Raw genomic sequence first — 21,055 nt, 5'->3', positions numbered from 1 at the left:
ATAAATGTTGTAATGTTAATACAACATAAGCCAATATCGTTATATCATTTGTAGGAATGATATAATTAGTTATTGTGGTAAACAATTACACAGGTGTCAAAGGTCATTATTAAAGGCACGATATGTAGCAATACACTCTTACTGCTTTTAAAACAACAACTGAGCCTGGGTTGCCTGTGCCTAAACCTGCAGATAGAGGACACATACAAGCTTTTCTCATTCTCAGTACATGAACACACCATACCTCATGTCAAAGCTCAGAACCTCCAGAATTCACTCACTGAGCTACAGAGGCTGCACTAGCACTGATTAATGATTGGTGGCAGGTGCTGGGGGTAGGTAGCGAGAATTCAGATCAGAGAGGGGCAAGTTTTAACTGTGGAAGAATAATAAGATGATATTCATATTATAGATCCATGGTCAGCTGGATTTCAGCATGGAAACTGGCAACCCAAATGAGAGACTCATTCTGCTTTCTGATTTGATAATTGTCTTGAACATCAAACATCAAATTATAACATTAACAACTTCTTGGTCATCATGGCCAATGCTTTTGTAACTAAGAAAATAAATAATGTGTGCATTAATTTAAGCCACTTACCTCAGAGTCTGGAGATTGCTCTCACGGGCTACACTACCTAAGACATAAACATGTCAGATTTTCATATATATATTTATCGGTACACATTGCCTCAGTCCTCAGAACCATATTATCCTAGTACATTTTTGTATTTGCATGGTTAGATGCTGTTCTCATATTGTCTTTGATGTTCTCACAAACCCCAGTGTGGCACATATCACAAATGAATGTTTAAGAAGACTTCTGTTGTGTCGTCTTCACTGAGACAACACACACACAGACACACACACATACATACATCCACACACGCACATACATGACCATGAGCTATAAGAACAGATGTCCCACAGCCTGTTTGTCCCGGGGCAGGACCGGGACGGTGCTTGTGTACTCCTGCTGGGCTTTGACACACCATGGATCAGCATACATTACCCACAGTGCTCTCTGCTTCTGCTCACTGTTAGCCCAGTAATAAATTAAAGGAACGAACAAACCGATTATTTATTTACTCATTCATACTTGGCTTACGAATATTTGACTCCACTGCCTTTTTCAACTTCGTACTGACTTTTATACTGATTCACAGATTAATAACCGTGCCCTACTTGTAGTATAAAAGTTTACCACTAGGCGCCAGTAGAGCACTTTAAAACAGCACTCAGACTGACGCACACTAGATTCAAGTTGCCGCCCGGCTTTTACAGTTTCCCCTAAAATACACAATTCTGGTTAAACGAAGTACTTCATCAAATTATTATTGTACCCAGTAGCCTAATCTTATGTCTTTGCTCTTTAAAATTCGCCATATAACTTTTCTGGTGCAGGGTTCACCACCTGCTTAACAAATAATCATGTTATTGCTTTGCCCAAAATGTTCCACAAAATTATATTAAACTTATTTAGCTTGCATTTACTCAATAACAGGTTTTTGATCAAAAAGACCTAAAAAAAAAAAAATGCATTCTTTCTATGGACAGGGTTGCCTCTCCACAGATCTGATGCTTGGCTGCGTCACCTGCTTGTATTCATGGACATAGATAAGTTAAATGCCATACTTTAGAAATATTCCAAGCAAAGCAATAACATCTTAATGGAGTCAAGCAGGTGATGGAAAGCCCTATCAGTAACATAGTGAATCTTTAATTTTAGGAAAAGGGAATATTAAAACTTTTACTTGTCATATATTCTTGGAAGCTTGGTTTAATAAATGTTTGTGTCAGATGCCAACATTGCAGATTTCTATTGACATTTTTTCATTATTTTTTATGCTTGTTTTAAATTTGCTGGTATCGAAAGGGACTGTTATTATTCCATGTGTGCAGGTGAGTAGAACAGTACAGGGGACAGTAGCAGAGGAGAACTGGTCTGTTCCTGGATGGATCAGGGCTGAAAAAGCAGAGATTTGATAAAAGACTAGCTGGGGAGGAGCAGGATTACAGTCTCACCAAAAGGTACACCAGAGAGATGGAAGATCTGGGTTTGTATTCAGGACAGGAGAGGTTTAGTCGGCCCCTCTAGAAAAAAAGAAGATAACACTTTGTAGTACAAGTTTTAATCAAATTGTCTATCATATTAATAGGCATAGTAATTGTAATAGTATCAGTGGTATCAGTGGAACCTTGAGTCGAAGTAGATGCAAAGTTGTAGTAATAATTTTGCTTATGCTGCAGCAGGAGTGGGAAGCATACTAGAAGGAGTGTGATAGTAGTGGTAGCCACCATTGTTGTAGTAGTTATAGTCATAGTAATATTGGATCAGAGTTGTGTAGTGTAAATCATAGCAGTATATTAAACTTCATTAAAACTTCCACTGTCAGCACTTTCATGTTTTACTTATTGTAAATTCAAGTAAGGTTTATATTTTTGAATGATTCTTTTTACCCTGGATGCAGTAGAAGTTGGGGCATTAGTAGAGCAAAAAAATTGTAGTAATACATAAAAAAAATATTGTGGTCCACATTGATCACAGTGTTTCATGAAAATCATCTAACCCATGCAATTTTGCTTGCAACCTTTTTACAGTAATTACCAAGTTACTTACGTTCAAAGTGTTTTGGGGTTTGATGGAATTAATAGTTCTTGTACTAGTAGCATTAGAAGTGATATTTGTAGCTGTGGTCACTGTGATCCAGTTCCAATAGTACAGTGGCTATGCTGACAGAATTATAAGTAATATTGTGGTAGTATGAATAACAGTGTTTGTAGTAGTGGTGATACTGGTAGTATTGGTAGTATCACTAGTATTTAATTTATTTCCACCCTGGTAACTTTTGTTTCACACAATATACATAAGAAACAGTAAGCGTACTTCATTTTGAGTACTTCTTTAAACACTAAATTAAAGTGGATGTATTACATATTAGAAACTACCACTTCTACTATATAAATATACACACACTTCCTGTTTCAAAGTACTCATTCATTCTTTAAAGATGAAGTATTTTTAATCACCAAAGAAGACCATTGCAATGATAATAGGCCTGTGCATTGTATCAGATCAATAGGCTGAATTATGATTCTCCTACCCCTGTTCCATTATGCATATGCCATGTCAAACTTGTGATTTATTCTTGTCCATTTGTCAATTTAGTTTCTTTTTTTTCTCACAGAGGCGATGTATCGATTTCATTTCCAGCGCAATTTGATCAGGCTCCAACGTGGCAGGGTCGGCAGGGACGTCTTTCATGGGGATTACATGTTTATCACGCAAGTAATAATGCTAAACAAAAACGTCATTAAGCTGCTCTCTATGTATGTGTGTGTGGGTGTGTATATACTGTGTTACTATGTACTCCTCTAGTGAGATGCCAGTTCCATCAAAGAACCAATTTAGAACTGCATATTTTGATTTCACATCTCCAACATCCATGCTTGATATGATTGAAGCTCCTGCCAGCGCCTGACACTTATTAAAAACATGTATATTTTTTTTAAAACGCCACATTTTTTTTCAACAATCTTTATTCATCAACATAAATCAACTAACAGATATTGCGGCGGCATAAGTGCGATTAGCTTCTTAAATTGGTAAAATGCAGTCGGATCTGTCAAGCTGTGTAAAAATCGGGCGTCAAATGGAAGTAAATATCACGTGATGTTTTTTCCATTGTCAGGGTTTGATAGGTCTTTGAATGCACCGCGGTATGCCACAGTCAGTCAGGGTGAGCTGAGAGGGTGTCAGAAAACACTGGTATTGACATAGATGATAGTCAGACAAAACCTTATGTGGTGTGTTTTTCTCTAGGATGGTGATGAGGAAGGAGACAGTATTGGCACCTAAAATTTGGTGATGAAATGTGGTTTAGTCTTGGTGACTTTCTGACCTCAAAGACATAATTAAGCTAATAACTGTAGCTCACCAAACTATTATTACATTCCAGGCAAAGTATTATCATCTCCATGTAGCAGATCCTCCACCAGAAAAGTTACATTGTGCACCTTTAAACTTAACCTTTCAACATTATTCCACCATCTTTGCTAAAATTCACATTTCTTCCTACAGCTAGCAATGTATGTAAGCAAGGTCTACCAGCACTACCACCGCATCAAAAAACCTGAAATCACCAAACACTATGTCCCAGTTTGTATAGCTTTGTCACCTTTCCGGCTCTGCGCCTCTCTCCCACCTGAGGCTGCTGCTGCCTGGGTACAAATCAGGCTTGACAAACCCGCTCACTGTAAACGCGATTCCTCTTCTCATTATGTGCGCCGCGAACGTGACCTCTTTTTAAACGACTGCCGTATTAAAACGTAAACAGCCTACAGGAGCTCAATGGAGGCGCCAGCAGGCAGATGCAACATTTCTTCTTGAGTTTTTTTTCTTTTTTTCTGAAATATAAATAAGCAGAGGAGGTGATAGAAGTCGAGCAAACTAAGGGAGGAAAAGAAGAAAGAGTGCGCAAAGGGTGGGTTTTGAACTTGATGTGTGGAAAGGAACTCCTGGCTTTTGTAATGGAGCCGGTAAAGTGGTAATTTGGGAAGTATTGTACTAGTCAATGTGGACATAAAGGTTAGACATGTGTTAGTATGGAAGTAATACAATTCAAAGTGAGTCACATGCAGTATAAGTAATATTTGGAACCTTGATCAATTTTAGCAGAAAAAAAATTTGACTTTTTGTATAAAAATGGTCATGTCCTTGTGGGAAAAAAGAAATACTTGAGTCGCTATGACAACGTCCCTTATATACTGGTTCATACTAAACACACAAAGCACAAACTTCTTTAGTCATTTTCGTCTATGCTTAAGAGTAAAAGTACTGTGTGGCAAATCTTTCGTAAGCGTCACAAAATGGGAAAGGCTAAAATCATCATGGGCAGGTGCCTGGAAAGTAACTGTGTCTATCATTTTCAAACTTACATTTGTTTTAGATGCCAAAAAATCTCCATGAACCACTGCTGAAGAATTAAGGAAGTTAGTAGGGCCTATCCAAAACTACAGCTCCAAAAACTACATCTCCAACCATATCTAACACTATTCAAGCACTAAGTTATCACATGACTAATCTGGTGCATGGATTTGCATAATGATTTTAAGTATATGCTGTGGTTCAGTTGCCGCTATATGTTCCCTGTGTGTCCTTGGGCAAGACATTTCACCCTCATCAAATATGAGAGTACACTAGGAGACAAATAAGAAAAAGTAACAACAATATAAAGAGAAAATCCAAGAATAAAAGGTTTCCCAAAATATCCAAACATATATAAGACAAAACAAAATAAATAGCAGAACAACAACCGTCTTTATTCAACACCAGCATTTTAGAAGGTAAGGATTTTCACATATATGTTGTTGAAAGCCTACAAGAAAAGTAATTTAAATATTTATATATATCTTTACAAATGTCCATGTCAGAGACCGGCTGGATAGTGTACAAAGAGAGACATGCACAGGGATGTCGCTGCCTTTACAAAATGGCGGAGTTTGAAGTTTGACCTTTGACCTCTCGCACACACGCACACTTTCAACAAAGCAACCCACATGTTAAGACTTAAAAAGGTGCTACGAAAATGAATTATGGCACTCATTGTACAACGTAAATAAGGTAATGATACAAAAAAACAACAACTCTGTAACCTTGCTGCTTAGGGGTTTGGGGGATGTGGTTGTAAGATAATATTTCATACACTTGATTTCTTTGACTGAAAATCAAACTTTTTATTTATTTTTTCCATAATTTAGCCAAAGTAAGTATAGAACATTTTGTGTGATGTCATATTATTAATTTGTGGCATTCAAATACCCAACAGAAACCCATAAAAAATACAATTCTGATCATAAAAATAAATAAATATACAAAAAATATATATTAAAAAATGTCTCTCACTCATTGAAAATTTTAAAATATGATGCAAACAACAGGTGGTCAGTAGTAGTGTACTTTTTGATGCCAGAATCTTCAAAAATGGAGAGCCAACAGTTAAGGCATCTGACATAAAAATGTATATCAAACCAGACGGAGATGATTTTTAACCCCCAAAAATATGAATATACGCTATTGTACTTTCCATTGAACTACTGAAACATATTCCACAACATACTCATTTGTTGCACCTTTAGCCCCCTACAGCGCAGCTCATAATAACTTAACAATAAAATAATAAATAACAAATATAACTTATAAAACCTCTCTCTCTCCCACACGCACATTCACGCACACACACCCATACGCACACTTTCACACACATTCTGTTAGATGCAGCGCTCCAAGGCACACAGATGCTACTCAGTCTTTTCCGTTTTTCCATCTTTTGGGTTGTCGGCTGCAGCTTTTCGGAGTTGTGATTTTTCCGTGTTGCTGCTGTTGATCTGCTCAGTGGTGGACTGGCTGGTTTTGCCGTTGCCGGAGTTTTTGTCCAGGTAGTTTAGCATCTCACTTAGCACAGTTTGGAAGGTGCTGAGGGCCGCGCACACAGCTGGGGTGCCGAAACCGTGAGTGATAAGACTGTGGAGGAGAGGAGGGTATTAATGTTGAGCACTGCTTTGTATAGACTGTAGTTTTATATCCTATAGGTCAATAATATGATGAAAATGATCACAATCTGGTTGCTCTGGACTTCAAATAACTAGGATCAGACATGAAAAAACTGACCTTTTAATTATACAGTGATTTAAATATTAAGCTCCTGGATCTAAAATGCCTTAATGTAGAGCACTACAAAGACCATGATCCTTTGCTTATTTCACATTTCCAACATAACAAAGTCTTAAAAATCTGTCTGAACATCTTAGAGTAGCAATTGTGCAATTCCTGTAAGTTAGAGTCTCCACAACATTGCAAAAAAATACATTAATAATAATAATAATAATAATAATAATAATAATAAACTGTAAAAAGGTATTATGAGATTTGGATATTGTTAAATCCATAACAATAATGCATTAACCTGATATAGTGTTAGTGTCTCATATCATTTCCAGCTACCACCAACTTCACAGTCAAGTGTTCCTAAAAGTTGGTTGCACGATGAAGTGAGCCGCAATTGTTCAGATTGAATTGATATAGTCACAGAAATCGCTGTAAAACCCTAACGTAACTGCCTTAACATCACAATGCCAAGCAAAGTTAAAAACACAATTGTAGTCCATATTATGTCATCTTTAAAGCCAGATTGCCACACAATTTTCACTGTAATATTTGCCAATACACTTGCAAACAATGTCTTACTCTGGTCCAATTGGCTCTGTATACTCTTCCCCACAAAGTTCAAAATCCAACAAGTAAAACAATAACTTCTTACCTCATCCCTTCTTATACAATTGATACAGACTGTCTATTAGTGTATACCTGCCTTATCTGACCCTACAGTGTGGACTCTTGCTGGGATACCATAGTCTATCTCCAGCCTGTTTGCACAGCCAAGAGCAAGTGTGCTTGTACTTGTCATTGCTGCTTATGCACCCACTAACACATTGTTTTTCTACTGAAAAAAATAAAAAATAAAAATAAAAATAGAGGAAAAACATGGTATTATATGCTGCAGTAGAATAGATGATGCCATAGATGTGACATTTCTGTTAACAAGCCTCTCCTTCCTCCTCCTCATCCCAAATGACTGCCAAATAACAAGCTGCACAACGACAAGTTGGGGGGAAACAGGTGCAGTTAATATTATCGCCACATAGCTAGAAGGTTCCAGGTTTGATTCTCAGTCCAAGTGTGCTCTTTTTGGTGTTTGCATGTTGTCTCTGTGCTTGGATGGGTCGGGTGTTCAGTAGACTAATACTCAAGTTAGGTACTCCTAACAATGAACCTTGCTCAAAATAAGCAGAAGGTCCCTAGATGCTACACAATAGTTCTACACCGTTGCCCATGTGGCACTGAAGGATGGATCAAACAGTAGAAGAAATCTACTTTATCTTCTTTTGATTAGCACTATATAAGACCAGTGCTTTGGGAATGTGTAGAGCTCAGGATCAAGCATCAAATTATCAACAAATCTGCCATGTTTGTAGCAGCAGTGTGTGACGAGGTCTATAGGTTGTGTAATTGGTGAGTTTCTGATTCCAGAATAGGCCAAGAGACATTTCCCTATTGATTATATTTTAGATTTATATGAAACATCCAAAAGGAAATCAGTAGTAATTTCTGTTAGTTACGATAGCCGTTTGAGCTTGCAACACATTACCTCCATTATTCTTTCCTGGTTCATTGGCCTAAAGAATGTTATTGCATCTGAAACCCAGCCATTGCTTCAGTCTAACTGAATAAGAATATCTTCTGCAAATAACTATATATCTGGTCTTTTTATAGAAAATTCTTCTTGTACCTATAGTTTAGACCTCTACAAACATGCTTTGAAATGCAGTCCATATTTTGATCTTGGTCCAGGAGTCGTCTAAAATGTGCACTCTGAACAGACTTTTAAAACACATCTAATCTAATCACAATTGCAGTACAACCACAAAAAGCACAATTTAAATTTTCCTCCCAAAATTGTGAGCATAAGTAGCAGAAATGTAGGCCTGTAGTTACCTAAAGTGTGTGAGGTGTCTCTGGATGTCCAGGTCCAGGATGGGGGTGGGTCGTGAGGAGCCCAGAGGAGACCGGTCTTGGCTCAACAAGTCCTGGAACTCCTTACAGATCTGCCTAAGAGAGAGATAAGGAGAGGCAGCCGTTATCATTTGTTTAGCAAACTAAAGAGCAGGTTTTTCTAATACATGCAGTTGTTCTTTGGTTTTACCTTAAAAATATTTTGAAAATATTTTGAACATTGAAAAATGACTTATTTTGCTGTTAAAATTGTTACAATTCTTATTTTTATTTTTCTATTCTTTTTACAATTCTATTGTAACCTGAAAAATCATTACATTCCTCACAGCGCAGTAGTTGAAAAGTACATACAATATGCAATAATCAAGTTTAATATTACAAAAATATATATGCAAAATGAAATAGGTGGGGAAGATAAATAATCTACCCTGCTCAAGGACACAACAAAAGCATGCCATGCCTATAGTGAGACTGAAGCCACGCTTTTAGGACTTAGTTTATTTGTTTCCCAGAAATTTTGGCAAATAGTGCATTGGATAAAAGTTTATTTTAAAAAGACATTGATTCTGTAGAAGATAAAAATTAACAACCAAACACTACATAACACATAAACACACATAAACTATGTTTTGTTCTTACTTTGTGGCTAGGACCATTTTCTTGCGCGCACTTGTTTCTTTAGGCTCATTATGTTGTCGTGCCAAATGTTCACCCACTGCTTTACTGGGGAATTCTGTCTCACATGTGTAGCCAAAGTCCCGCGCCAGGTGAAGTGCTTCTCCTGTAACACAAATACAATGTAATCAATGCATCCAACAACAAAAATAATGTATTAATGGGTTGCGTTCACAATACAATATATGGAATTTGCTGTTGAATTGTCAAATTGCCAACTTGTTGACCTGGTTTACATCTCTGTAATTACTGGAAAAACTGGCATAAAAGTTCAAGATCTTCTCTGTCAGCATATATCTTTTTTTTTTCACAGTAGGTTTCCAAATGGTGTTGTTATTTGTGAACGCAACCTATTTAGACTAAACTACATTTTTATTTTCATTCTATTGTTAAAAAAAATCTTAAATAAATCTTTACCTTCCACTAACGATGTGAGTAGCGTAACATTAGCAGCTTTCCTCCGTCCTGCCGGAAGATTGAGTCCTAAGCGGTCTAATTTCTCTCGAAGACACCGGCCACCATTTTTAGACTTTGCTCTGTGTAAAAATAAAATAATAAAATAAAATAATAATAAATTACATAGCCACAATGACATGCAAATCTGCAAAGTGTGTATTGCCCAAGGACACAGTGGTATTATACCCATCTACTGTCACCCACATTAATCCATAATATAACAGTGAATCTCATGATATTGAAAACAATGCCATGATCACTGTCATCACTGAGACCTAAACACCAGTGTGCCTAATTAAAACTAATATAGATTTTGTTTCAAAGACATAAAATCAAACCAATTAAATCATGTTATATTTCTGAAGTCCGTTCCCCTAGAGTTTCATTCTTTAGTGTCACTCATTATTTCTCTTTCTCTACCCAAAGTGCCATGTGCTATTTTAGAAAACAGCCCAAAATGTTATTTATGACACTTCTGAGATGTATTTGTACCGCAATGTTTTGATCCTTCTGAAATAAGGCCAGATATGTACATTTATATTACAAACTTCAGTGTCTGTATTGCAAAACTAAAATGCACTAATAATATTTTTTTTTTCAAATTTCTGCTTTTATTTTTGCATCACCACATTGTTTCAAAATTTAAAATCAATCCAATATGATTTCTTTACCGGCTTGCCACATTTTTTTAAATTTGCAATTTGGCTAATTTTGCACCAGATGCCCTATAGCCACCACATACTGTAACTGGAGGATGCCATGCGGAGTCTTGCCCCAGGACACAAAAACAGTATGCACTGCATCTGACAGAGAATCACCAGCAACCTTCTGGTTAGTGGGCAACTGTACCTAACCCCCTGTGCCACTATAAATATACCTTTTCTACTCCTTCTCTATAACTAAATGTATGAATCTTGATCAAACCTAACTGTAGCTCTCACTATTTATATTTCATTATTGATTCTTCTTACAATACGCCATATTCTCTGTGCTCCTCATCCCGCTTCCCCCTTCTCTTTCCATCTCATCAATAATACAGATCTGGCAACCCGTGCGTTCCTGCTTTTCGTCTGATCTGGCGCGCCTTGGCTCGGCCTCTCCTCCCTCTGGCCCTCTGGGTTCTGGTGGCCTCCTTTTCCTACAGTGTTTTTTTATGGATTTGATTGGACTATTCTCTGTTTCATCTGATGGCAGTGCAATGGTGGACGATATTTACTGTTAGAAATATACTTCAAAGTTACATTGAACCTGAAATGCATTGGGTGGGCAGATCTTTGTACAAACGTGTAGGAATTCATGGACTTGGTTTGGAAATGTGTGATTTTGGTGATTTCGCCATTTTTCCAGACTCTTTGAATAGACCCAGAACATTGTGTATTGTGGTGCATACAAGTGTGATTTCTCTGTCTCAAAACAGCATAATAAATGGTGTAACAAACATAAAGCTCTTTTAATCCTACATTACATTTTTTTTATCCTACAATATAAAGCAACTTAAAGTGAAAGTATTCTAAATATTCAGAATACTGTACTCTGATTGGAACGACCATGAAACGGAATACATTACAAAATACAGTTTAATGCAGGTATTCTTATTATTCTATAACTAAACATATTTTCAAGGTATTCTTCCCTACACTGTGTGAGGGAAACATCTCCAGAGACATAAAAGTCATCTATTGAGTTGGCAAATTTTTACATTTGCATTCAGATTTTGAATATTTGAATAATTGGTCCACAACATGGTCTATTCCAAACCATATGCCCCAGAATAATAAAGCACAATACAATATATGTGATATGTCATAGCTACACTTATTGCATCAATGGCATGATTTTTTTGTGTGAAATACCCATAATTAGGGCTGTGTGATTAATCCAGTTTTTAACAAGATAGAGATTTAATCATCAGTAATCAGCTTGGGTCTTTTTAATAGAGGGCTACACACCCAATGCTCTGTCAGTACAACTGTGTGGTTTGGAGCAGAGTTCAGACTTTTAAGGAAGAATGTGACTATTTTTTATGTTAAAAATGGTTATTATTAATACAAAATGTCATATTTCTTTATTGTATCACCTATCCATATTTAACTATTAACCTCAGTCAAAATGTTCGAAAGATGAGACCATAGATAAACTGAAGCCAAGCATCAATGTACAGCAAAAACATATATTTACAAAAGCAATATATCCACAAACAGGACTTGTTATGCTTGCAGGTGTGTAGGACTGACCTGCGCAGGATACCCCCTAGTAAGGAGGCGTTGAGGCACTCGGGAGGGGACAGGCGTCTCTTGACCTCTGCGATGGTCACTTTGTATTTGGAGGTGGAGCTGAGCAGAGACAGGCGGCCCGGGACAGAGCAGAACAGGTCTGTGGGATTCACTACGCACGTGCCCCCTAACAAACAAAAGGTGAGATAAATGCGTTAGTTTGTATTATACCATTGTCATTATTGTGTGCATATGTATACCTACATATACAATCTTTTTTCATTTATAGTTGTACAAAAAGAATGTTATAGTACATTGAAATGAAAGCAGTATCATTTAATTATTTTTGTTTTATTGTTTATGTGATATTATATGATCGTACAAAAGAAAATACTAAATATGTTTTATAATTATTATTATTTCTGTTGTTATGGTTTCGTAATTCTTGTATGAAACCTTATCCTGAGGTGATGTGGTGCTTGGTTACACTGATGGAATGAGCAGGTTCAGGCTGAATGGCGTTGAGCTGAGGCTGCAGCATGAGGGTGTCCTGTGGGACAACATGGCTGCTCTCTGCCATGGCCAACTGCAGCTCTGTCTGCCACATATCTATAATTCAGCACAAGAGCTCTGTTTCCTTCTGTTCTCCAAATGAGCTGGAGCTCAAACTCTGACCTGTAGCTCCACTGAAGCTCTCTGTGAGGACACACCATTGTCCCGTATACCTAAAAGTACTCTGGTTTAACATTTTCACTGTCTGCCCTCAGAGCTAATGCTTGGTCTATGTGATAATCCTGGATAGAGTGTTGTTGTTCTCAGGATCAGCCCGCACAGGCCTGATGAACTACTGCCCTCTATTATCTATGATCCTGACCCACAGTGAGGAAGTGCAGCGTGTTCTGCACGTGCTCAGTCCGTCTGCTAGTGACGAAACAGGCCCCGCTTGTCTGTCAGCCTCACGCACACTGACAGGGCGCGCGCCTCTCAAAGCTGTGGGTTCACATCACATTAATTCCCCTAAAAATGTTTTGATTCAAAGTAGTTTGTATTTTATGTTGCCAAGGGCAATCGAAAAGAGCTATTGCCGGTAGTGCAGTCAGTGGAGCACGCGGGCCCAGAGGCGATAACGGTATTTAAGCAACGGAGAGTAGCCTGGGGCTGCGGCGCGAGCGGCGGGCGGATCACACGCCGAATCAAGCGCCTTTTACCAGTTTGCCATGAAAATTAAAGAAAAAGAGACACGGGCCAAATGTCATCCTCCTCATATTTTAACAACAATGTTTAGAGCTCCTAAAAAGCTGCAATGTCTTGACAGAGAAGACAGAGGCGTGTGCACAGGAGCTGCGGGCGGGAGCGCGCCTGACACATCACTGAGCTCCAGAGGAAGAGGGAGAGCAGGCTGATTAAAACACAGACGACTCCTCCTAAGTAGGATCCGCGTTTCTTGAGTGATTTTCTTTTGAAAAAGGTTGTGTGAATATTCATGGCGCCAAAGCCGCAGTCAGAAAGAACAACATTAATATGATCTCGGCTGAATCCGGCCCCGCGCGGCATTAGCATATCAAAGCGTGCGCCCGAGGCGAGAGAAGCTATCGATACGCGAGCGGGAGGTAAAGCAAAGATTATTGGTTGTGATGGTTGCAGCGGCTGAGCTCAGGGCCAAATACGGCGCACCATTAACCGAAAGTGATAGCGCAGGGATTCCCGCGTCAATCCGAGAGAAAAGCCCAAACACCAACCAGTGCTGATGAAAAATTAAACCTGAGACCCTGCCTTCCCCTCTGCACAGAGACACTGCCTTATACATAGAGACACTGCCTTATCCACAGAGACACTGCCTTATACACAGAGACACAGAGACATTGCCTTATACAGAGACACTGCCTCATCCACAGAGACACTGCCTTATCCACAGAGACGCTGCCTTATACACAGAGACAGTGTCTCATCCACAGAGACACTGCTTTATCCACAGAGATGCTGCCTTATACACAGAGACACAGAAACACTGCCTTATACACAGAGACACTGCCTCATCCACAGAGACACTGCCTTATCCACAGAGACAATGCCTTATACACAGAGACACAGCCTTATACACAAAGACATTTTTACACAGCATACACAGGCAGTCTTCCTCTGCACAGAGACCACCTTTCCTTCTGCACAGAGACACAACTGTATGCACAGACACAGTCTTCTTCTGCACACAGACATGGGAGTCCTGTGGGCCTGAGTGCCTGAGTGCACTGGGGCACTCACATATGTACATATAACAGAGACTGACCAAGGACGCACTGTTCCACAGTATTATGAGACTGGCTAACATGTCTTTGTGCGCTCTTCCAGTAACACTGGGTACATAAACATGGGCCGCCACAGGTCTGTTTTTCTCAGTAATAATGATTCACTTTTCCTCTCCCCTTTGTTTGATTTGAGCTGCTGAAAAACACAGTCAATGAATGACTGTTTTATAGATCAGGGTCATGTTAGTCTTGTCTTCTGTTTGGTCAAAAACCTTTTCGCTGCATTTGTACCAGTGTTTAACATGCAGTATTTTCCCCATTATAGGCTTTAAAACTACTGCCATTCAATTTCAAACTAATAAATACATAAATCATTACTGAAGTTGTTGGTTGCAGAAATCCATTCAATTAATCATTTTGTACCAGCAGTGGTGTCAACTTCATGTACATATTTTGACTTGTCTAAATCTGTCATTTGAAAATTGCAATCCTCAGGTGTTTCCTCAAGTCTTGCATTAGTCATACATCTACTTCTTTAATAGTACATGCTTCTGTTATAATTTTAATGCCATACAGTAATTAAGAACATTGTTTGTGTACCCGATCAATTGTGTGCCCTTCTAAGTAGCATAAATATTCCATCAGGCTGTGCCTGCTGTTTTGCCTGCTCAGTGTAGACAGTGCATTGCCTACAGGTTTTCCACTTCAAAAGCAGGAAATGTTGGCGCTAATGTAAACTCCGATATACAGGTTGCTAACACGACTGCCACAAAACTGCTGACACCGGTGACATCGTGTGGAGCCGGGTGCCTAAATGAGTGACAGTGGGTTTTTCTGGGAGGACGAGGAGAAGCAGAGGGCCTGGTGCTAGTCTAGTAACATGTTGACAGGAGACAGCAGCGTGTTTTCGGGCTGTGTGGCGCAGTTTGTCTATGTTTTGTCGAGAGTAAAGGTGAGAAGAGGTGTGGTATGATTGGGTGAGTGGGACAGGAGGTAGAAGAAGGGGCGGGGCTTACCTCTGCGGATGACCCCTCCCTGGCCGTTGAGCACCAGTCCACACTGCGCCTCCACTGAGCCCTGTGGAGACAAACAAAGTCATTGGTAATCAGGGAAGGAAAGTGGTTTAGCAAAGAGCCAAAAATGATACTTCTGACTTGGGTCACATTCATGTTAATCCCATTTTTTTTTTATTTTTTTTTTTTTATTATAAATATTTCAACATTTACTTCCTATGCAATAAAGAAAAAATTTCCCTAATTTCTCTAATTTATTCAATGTAATGGAAAAATAATTAATGAAAATGTATCCAATACCATGTAAAATAGTACATAAAACAGATCAAACCAAAGTATGATGACAAAGTGCAAATATCACAAACTAAATCCTAATAATTATCTTAACAATAACCTTGATTCATTTTAATTTCATATAATTTTCATATAATTCATATATAATTTTTGCATCTGCTTCAGGCTGCCATTTTTGACATGAATCTGATTTGCAGCTAATACTAAGTGCATCCTTAAATAGGCCTATGTAATATGTAAGGGAAATATGAACATATATTGAGCACAAGCTTTGTTCAGCACAAACTATAAAAGGTTATCACAAACTATTAAGGTGTGTTTTAAATTGAAATATCACATCATTGTGAACTAATGTATTACACACAGTAACTAATAAGGCATTGGGTCTTTTAAACGCAACTATTCTTTTTTTTTTTTAAATGCCTTTGCTTGATATTGGACAAACTGAACGGTTTATAAATGAGTCCTGAGTTTATGAGCATTTGAGCCTATAACGATGACAAGATCAACGACAGAGAATTAACATTTCCCCCGTTAAACCTTTCCAGCAATAGACACAGAAACTCCATCCTAGCCTGACTGATACTGTAACCTATCCTATAGCCTACCTTTCTTCTTTATCTTTCATAATTTCATGGAACAGCTCCCCTCTATCGCTCGCTGTGCCCCTCGTCCTCAGAACAGTTTCTTGTATCGCCTTTTTGTTCGAAAGTGCAGATCACTTAAAGGGCTTTGAGGAATATCGAGGGCACAGTGAAAATAAAGGATGCGCCTCACGGCTGGAGCAGAAACGAGTCTAATTTGAAAAGCTGCAGGCGATAGCGCAGCAGGCCTCACCCGCTCTAAAGAAGAAAACAGGGAAGTGTCCAGAACAAGTGTAGCAACGAGCAACCTGTTGGGACCTACTGCAGTCAGTCACTATAGAAATATATGGTACTGTGGCTGTGCCTAAAAACCTGTTTGCGCCGCCATCTTGCTCCAGAATCAGATCATATCAACAATGTCATCAAGAGAGAGAACACACGCTTTTTATTCAGAAAACAGTTAATCCCTCGTGCGCGCCTCAGGCCTGGCCCACGCAGCCCTGATTAAAACCGAGTGTAAAAAGCAGCGTGTTGGAGCTCTTTTTAAGAAGCCCTGGCCCGGCTCCTTTCGGGGGCCGCGGCTAAAGTGATTATAGAATCAATATACAAAACGCACAGAGGTCTTGCATGAATTATCCCTGTGCCGAGGAAAGGTGTGGCAGCTGCCTTTGTTCACCATGAAAATCTCTTTAACGCGCTCAAAGATGCGCCCGGGCTGCACGAGACCGTGGACACATCTGTTCCATGTCTACGTCCATCCACAAGTACACTGTGGACAGGTTCACGCGCTCATGTCCTCTCACAGACCCCCAGACCAGACCTGAGCTTTCACCAAACAAATCCAACCGCTTCTCACTATAATAATAAGCCTATAGCTAATCAAATCTGCGTTAGCGCGTGTTTAAGCGGCGCGCAAAATAGGCCAAAATATGCCTGATTTAGCCTTAGGGGCTTCTGCCTATTAATTTGAAATAAATGTATTTATAATAATAAAAATAATACAATGATGGGAGAAATAATAATAATAATAATAATAATAATAATAATAATAATAAGTCAGCCAATATATTTTTTTATTTAATAAATTAAATAAAATGTGTATGGTTTTGGATGTTCTTTCCTATAGGTTATTTTGATAAATATATTAAATGAAAACAATACATATTTTTGCCTTAGAATCCAACATATTGTAGCCTACTTGCTGTTAAAAACATTTTGAGACTGAAGCAAAAATACATCTCCAGCCTTCCAGCCTTAACGCTTGTTAGTAAACAAATAAACGGCTGAAGTGATTACTGAGTGTGTTAACGTGTGTTTAACCAGAGCCGCGTCTTAAAGTGCTCAGATGTCGCTGCGTAAGCCCCAAAGTTGATTGACGTTAAGTCTGTAATTGGATAAACTACGGTGCTTTGTGGCGCTCGAGCGGCCTATTGTGCCCGCAGCCCGATCCGTTAATCCGGCCTTTACCGCAGTCTCAGGCGGACACACACCGCACACAAGCCGCGCTCTGCTTCATCTCGCCATTTCTTTACATCCACAAGATTTATGTAAAGTCTGGGTCACGTGTGTTTGTGCAGAAATAAAGAGCGGATTGGACAAAGACTTGAATAGACTCTAGTCAATTAACCTTTAGAAACGGGCTGGTGCGCACTTGACACGGGCTTAGCTTGCGCCCTGTTCACTCACGTTTGCGCTTGTGCTCAACAAATCTATCTGAATGTGTTTTAGATTTAGTCCACAGCGGGACGGGACAGCCCTATAGTGGCCTGTCAACGTCCAGACTGACACTCCGACCAGACTTAGACATCTGGTGCTGTTCAATATTTTTTTGGAATTAATGCCGAACAAAAGGGGGTGGTTCACATGGGCTTTGTGTGGCTTTAACGGGCCAAGCGCAGGGGCTAGAGTCGGGGCTAGGGCCGGGGCTAGGGCTGGGGCCTGCTTGTTCTTGGGAGCTAAAGGGGGACCGGTACCTGCAGGTCGTCGCCAGCGGGCGGAGGTAGGCCCAGGCCGGCGGCGGGCAGCAGCCTCTGGTCCGGATGGTGCATGCCGACGCCGTAGGCCTGAGAGCCGTGTGACGTCATCAGAGACAGGTCATGGCGGCGGTAGGCATCGAGGCAGCCGAGCTCTCGCCGCTGCTGCTCGTCCAGACACGAGGACTTGAGAGCAGAGCGCGCGCTGTGGAGGTTGATGAAGTCCGCGGGCTCGCCGTGATGCAGCTGCTGGTAGTACTGGCCCGAGTGCAACGAGTTTAGCCCGTAGGCCTCGGGGGCCACCGGGTGTGAGTGCTGGAACTCGTAGTGGAAGGACTGGTGGTGCAGGGGCGTGTACTGATGGTTGGCGGAAAAGTAGGGTGATGCGAACTCCGTCCCCGCCGGGGCCGGGTAGGTGAGCGGGGAGGAGGACGAGTAGGCGACCGAAGAGTTGGCCACGGACTCCAGGCAACCGAGCTGCATGAGACGGTAGCTGTTTGATCCGTCGTGACGTATCTAGGAGACAATAAAGACATGGTGTCGTTTAGCATCAGCCCTGCTCTGCGCCAAAAACACTCTCCAAAACACACTCAAAGCGTTTTTTCACGCTACTCCACCTGAAGGAGATGTCACTTCCACGCGACGCGGCAACAGGAGCCGTCGGTATTTTTCCCCTCCCTTTGGCATGCCTGTCACTCTGCTCGCAGCGTTTTAAAGGCATGCTGTTAGATATTATTATTATTAGCGCCGCTGGTGCAAAGTGGTGCCGCTCAGACGGAGGGAGGTAAGCCGTGTGGAGAAGAGTCTGTTCCGCCTCAAAATGCACTAATCACAAGTAGCTCCCACTTCACAAATAAAAATTATCTGTAGCTTTAGGAAGACTGCCTGCTTTGGACGCTTCATTTGTCACTTTTTTTCTTATTCCAAAGTCATAATGCGATAACTTAAACAATCTAAAGGCAACAATGCCCTGCTCATATTCAAAGTATTTTTCAATTAAAAGGGGTTCATTACCTCGGCGTCGTGGACAAGCCCAGGGAAGGTCGCTGACATTGTGCTTTCTCCAAAGTAACCCGTGTTTGTCTTCCCTCTCTTTCTGGCTCCGGGGTCGAATAATAAAACTCGTGTTAAAATCCTCTGAAAAGCGAGAGAAAAATTGAAAAATCCTCCTTTCGCTGCGCGCGTAAAAGGCAAACGGCACAGAAAGCTGGCGGAACGCGAGCGTCTCCCCTCTGCACGGACGGGGCTGGCGCACGGATTTTGTACTTGCAGGGTATTTCTCGGCTGATGTCGTAGGTCCCTTGGTAATATAGAAGTTTTGAAAATTAAGCATCAGCACTGAGGAATGGGAGGACAATAGACGGAGCGGAGCATCCCAGGAGACACGGAATAAATATTGTATCTACGCCTTAATAAGGAACCGAGTGCTTCTTTCAACATTTTTCTCGCTTTTTCTGGACATTTGCCTTTTTTGACCCATTTGTCTTTTTACCGAGTCTACTGTTCCATGTTATGTTCTTATTTATTTTTTGTCTTTAATGAATAATTTTCAATGTCTGGATTTTCAACGAAAAATGTAAGTTTGGTTTTATAGCCTGTATTAAATATGTTATAAATATCTTTATTTAATTGCATTTTTTCCTATCACAAAAGTATTTTAGTTGAATGATTTTTTACATTCTAAATGGTTGATTTATACGCATGCCTTGAGATTATTTTCATTTTTGTTGATTTTAATGCTATTTATAAACCAATAATTACGCACAGTCTTGTGCATTTTTACGCACAGATTTACAGCACTAAATCGGCCGTAAAATTCATTTCGAAATGAATGATGAATGTATATTTATATATTTTTTCTTTATCACAATTGCATTTTTAGCGCGCACATATACATTTATTGTTATTATATTTACTCATGTATTTCCTTATTTGTTTTATTGCCGTATTTAATAATATGATCTTTTTTTTAATAGACTCGTTTAAAAATATATATATATATTAATATATATACATAAAATATTTTTCTATGCAATTCCCCCAATAACAGTTGTATTTATTATGTGGTTTGTGGATGGATTGGTTTTTCGGTCAGTCGGTCATCCTCGTGACCCCTCTCCTCTCTGTCTTCTTTTTCTCTCTCTTTTCTCCTCCAGCTGTAACTCACCTGAACACGCGCCCTCAGGGTGGTCCTGCTTAGCTGCACGAGCGAGCTGAAGAGGGAGATACTATACGCTAGTTTGGTATTTTAAAATACTTTATTTCACATTTTCCACGCGTCCTGTCACTAAACCACACTAAGAAAGACGATAACAGGTGAAGAGCTCTACTGCACGTTTCAATCTAAATCCCACATCTAATGACACAAATATGGAGTGATGCACTTAAAGCTGGCGTGCCCTAAGGCCACAAGGGAAAGCAACAAAAGCAGGAAAAGCTCGTGGCCACAGCCTGAAGAGTGAGGATGGGGATGGAGATGGAGATGGGAGGAGAGCTCTGCCTATCACGTCTCACGGCTCACACGAGGAGAGAGAGACCAATCGCCTGTTCATTCCGAGCAGCAATAATCACTGCTGTTGTGGACGTTTTTAACTGTTCCAAAGCGACCCGCTGCTGTTTGTAAAGCTGCACTGTGACGCCAGGACGCGGATTGACTCTAGGTTTTAATTAAGGAATATTTCCCTTCCCATCTGTTGCCGCGCATCTCACAAGATTAATAACAACAACAATATTTCACTTAGATGCCCCTTCTGCTGTGCGTACTGCACTGTAAACACTCACTGTTAATGTCTTGAACAGTAAAACGAAATATACTCTCCTAAACAGTTCTCTCATGCAAGGGGGGTCCTGCTTAAAAACTTCCCAAGGCCTTTTATATTTTAATTACCGATTATTTTGCCTCGGGCTCAGAACGTGAAGACCGAGGGGCCGGCGAAGGCCGCTTGTCGCATGTCAGGTAAAAGAAAAAAAACAGCCAGAGACATGGGAAAAGGGAGGAGGCATGAATGGGAAGACCACCGGGCATTGCG

General features: G+C 40.0%; 1 protein-coding gene across 1 annotated transcript; it reads right to left on the bottom strand.

Moving 5' to 3' along the window:
• Positions 1-6,300: 6,300 nt before the first annotated feature.
• Positions 6,301-19,079, bottom strand: tfap2d (transcription factor AP-2 delta (activating enhancer binding protein 2 delta)). The gene is made up of 8 exons (XM_033991146.1): positions 19,041-19,079; positions 18,027-18,542; positions 15,179-15,239; positions 11,938-12,103; positions 9,665-9,783; positions 9,212-9,353; positions 8,555-8,668; positions 6,301-6,523 (listed from the first exon to the last, which is right to left on the bottom strand). Exons 1-8 carry the CDS (start codon positions 19,077-19,079, stop codon positions 6,301-6,303), a joined length of 1,380 nt encoding a protein of 459 aa, XP_033847037.1.
• Between the last annotated feature and the right edge of the window lie 1,976 nt (positions 19,080-21,055).

This window comes from Periophthalmus magnuspinnatus, chromosome 24 (assembly GCF_009829125.3).
Source record: "Periophthalmus magnuspinnatus isolate fPerMag1 chromosome 24, fPerMag1.2.pri, whole genome shotgun sequence".
In the NCBI taxonomy this organism is placed as follows: domain Eukaryota; kingdom Metazoa; phylum Chordata; class Actinopteri; order Gobiiformes; family Gobiidae; genus Periophthalmus; species Periophthalmus magnuspinnatus.
The sequence above is the reverse complement of the archived record's forward strand: the minus strand, read 5'-3'. Positions and strand labels throughout refer to the sequence as shown.

Coding starts and splice junctions, on each gene's coding strand:
- tfap2d (XM_033991146.1), bottom strand. CDS start 19,079: ATGTCAGCGACCTTCCCTGGGCTTGTCCACGACGCCGAG. Junction 18,543..19,040: donor GGCTTGTCCACGACGCCGAG/GTAATGAACCCC, acceptor ATTGTCTCCTAG/ATACGTCACGACGGATCAAA. Junction 12,104..15,178: donor GGGAGGGGTCATCCGCAGAG/GTAAGCCCCGCC, acceptor TTTGTTTGTTAG/GGGGCACGTGCGTAGTGAAT.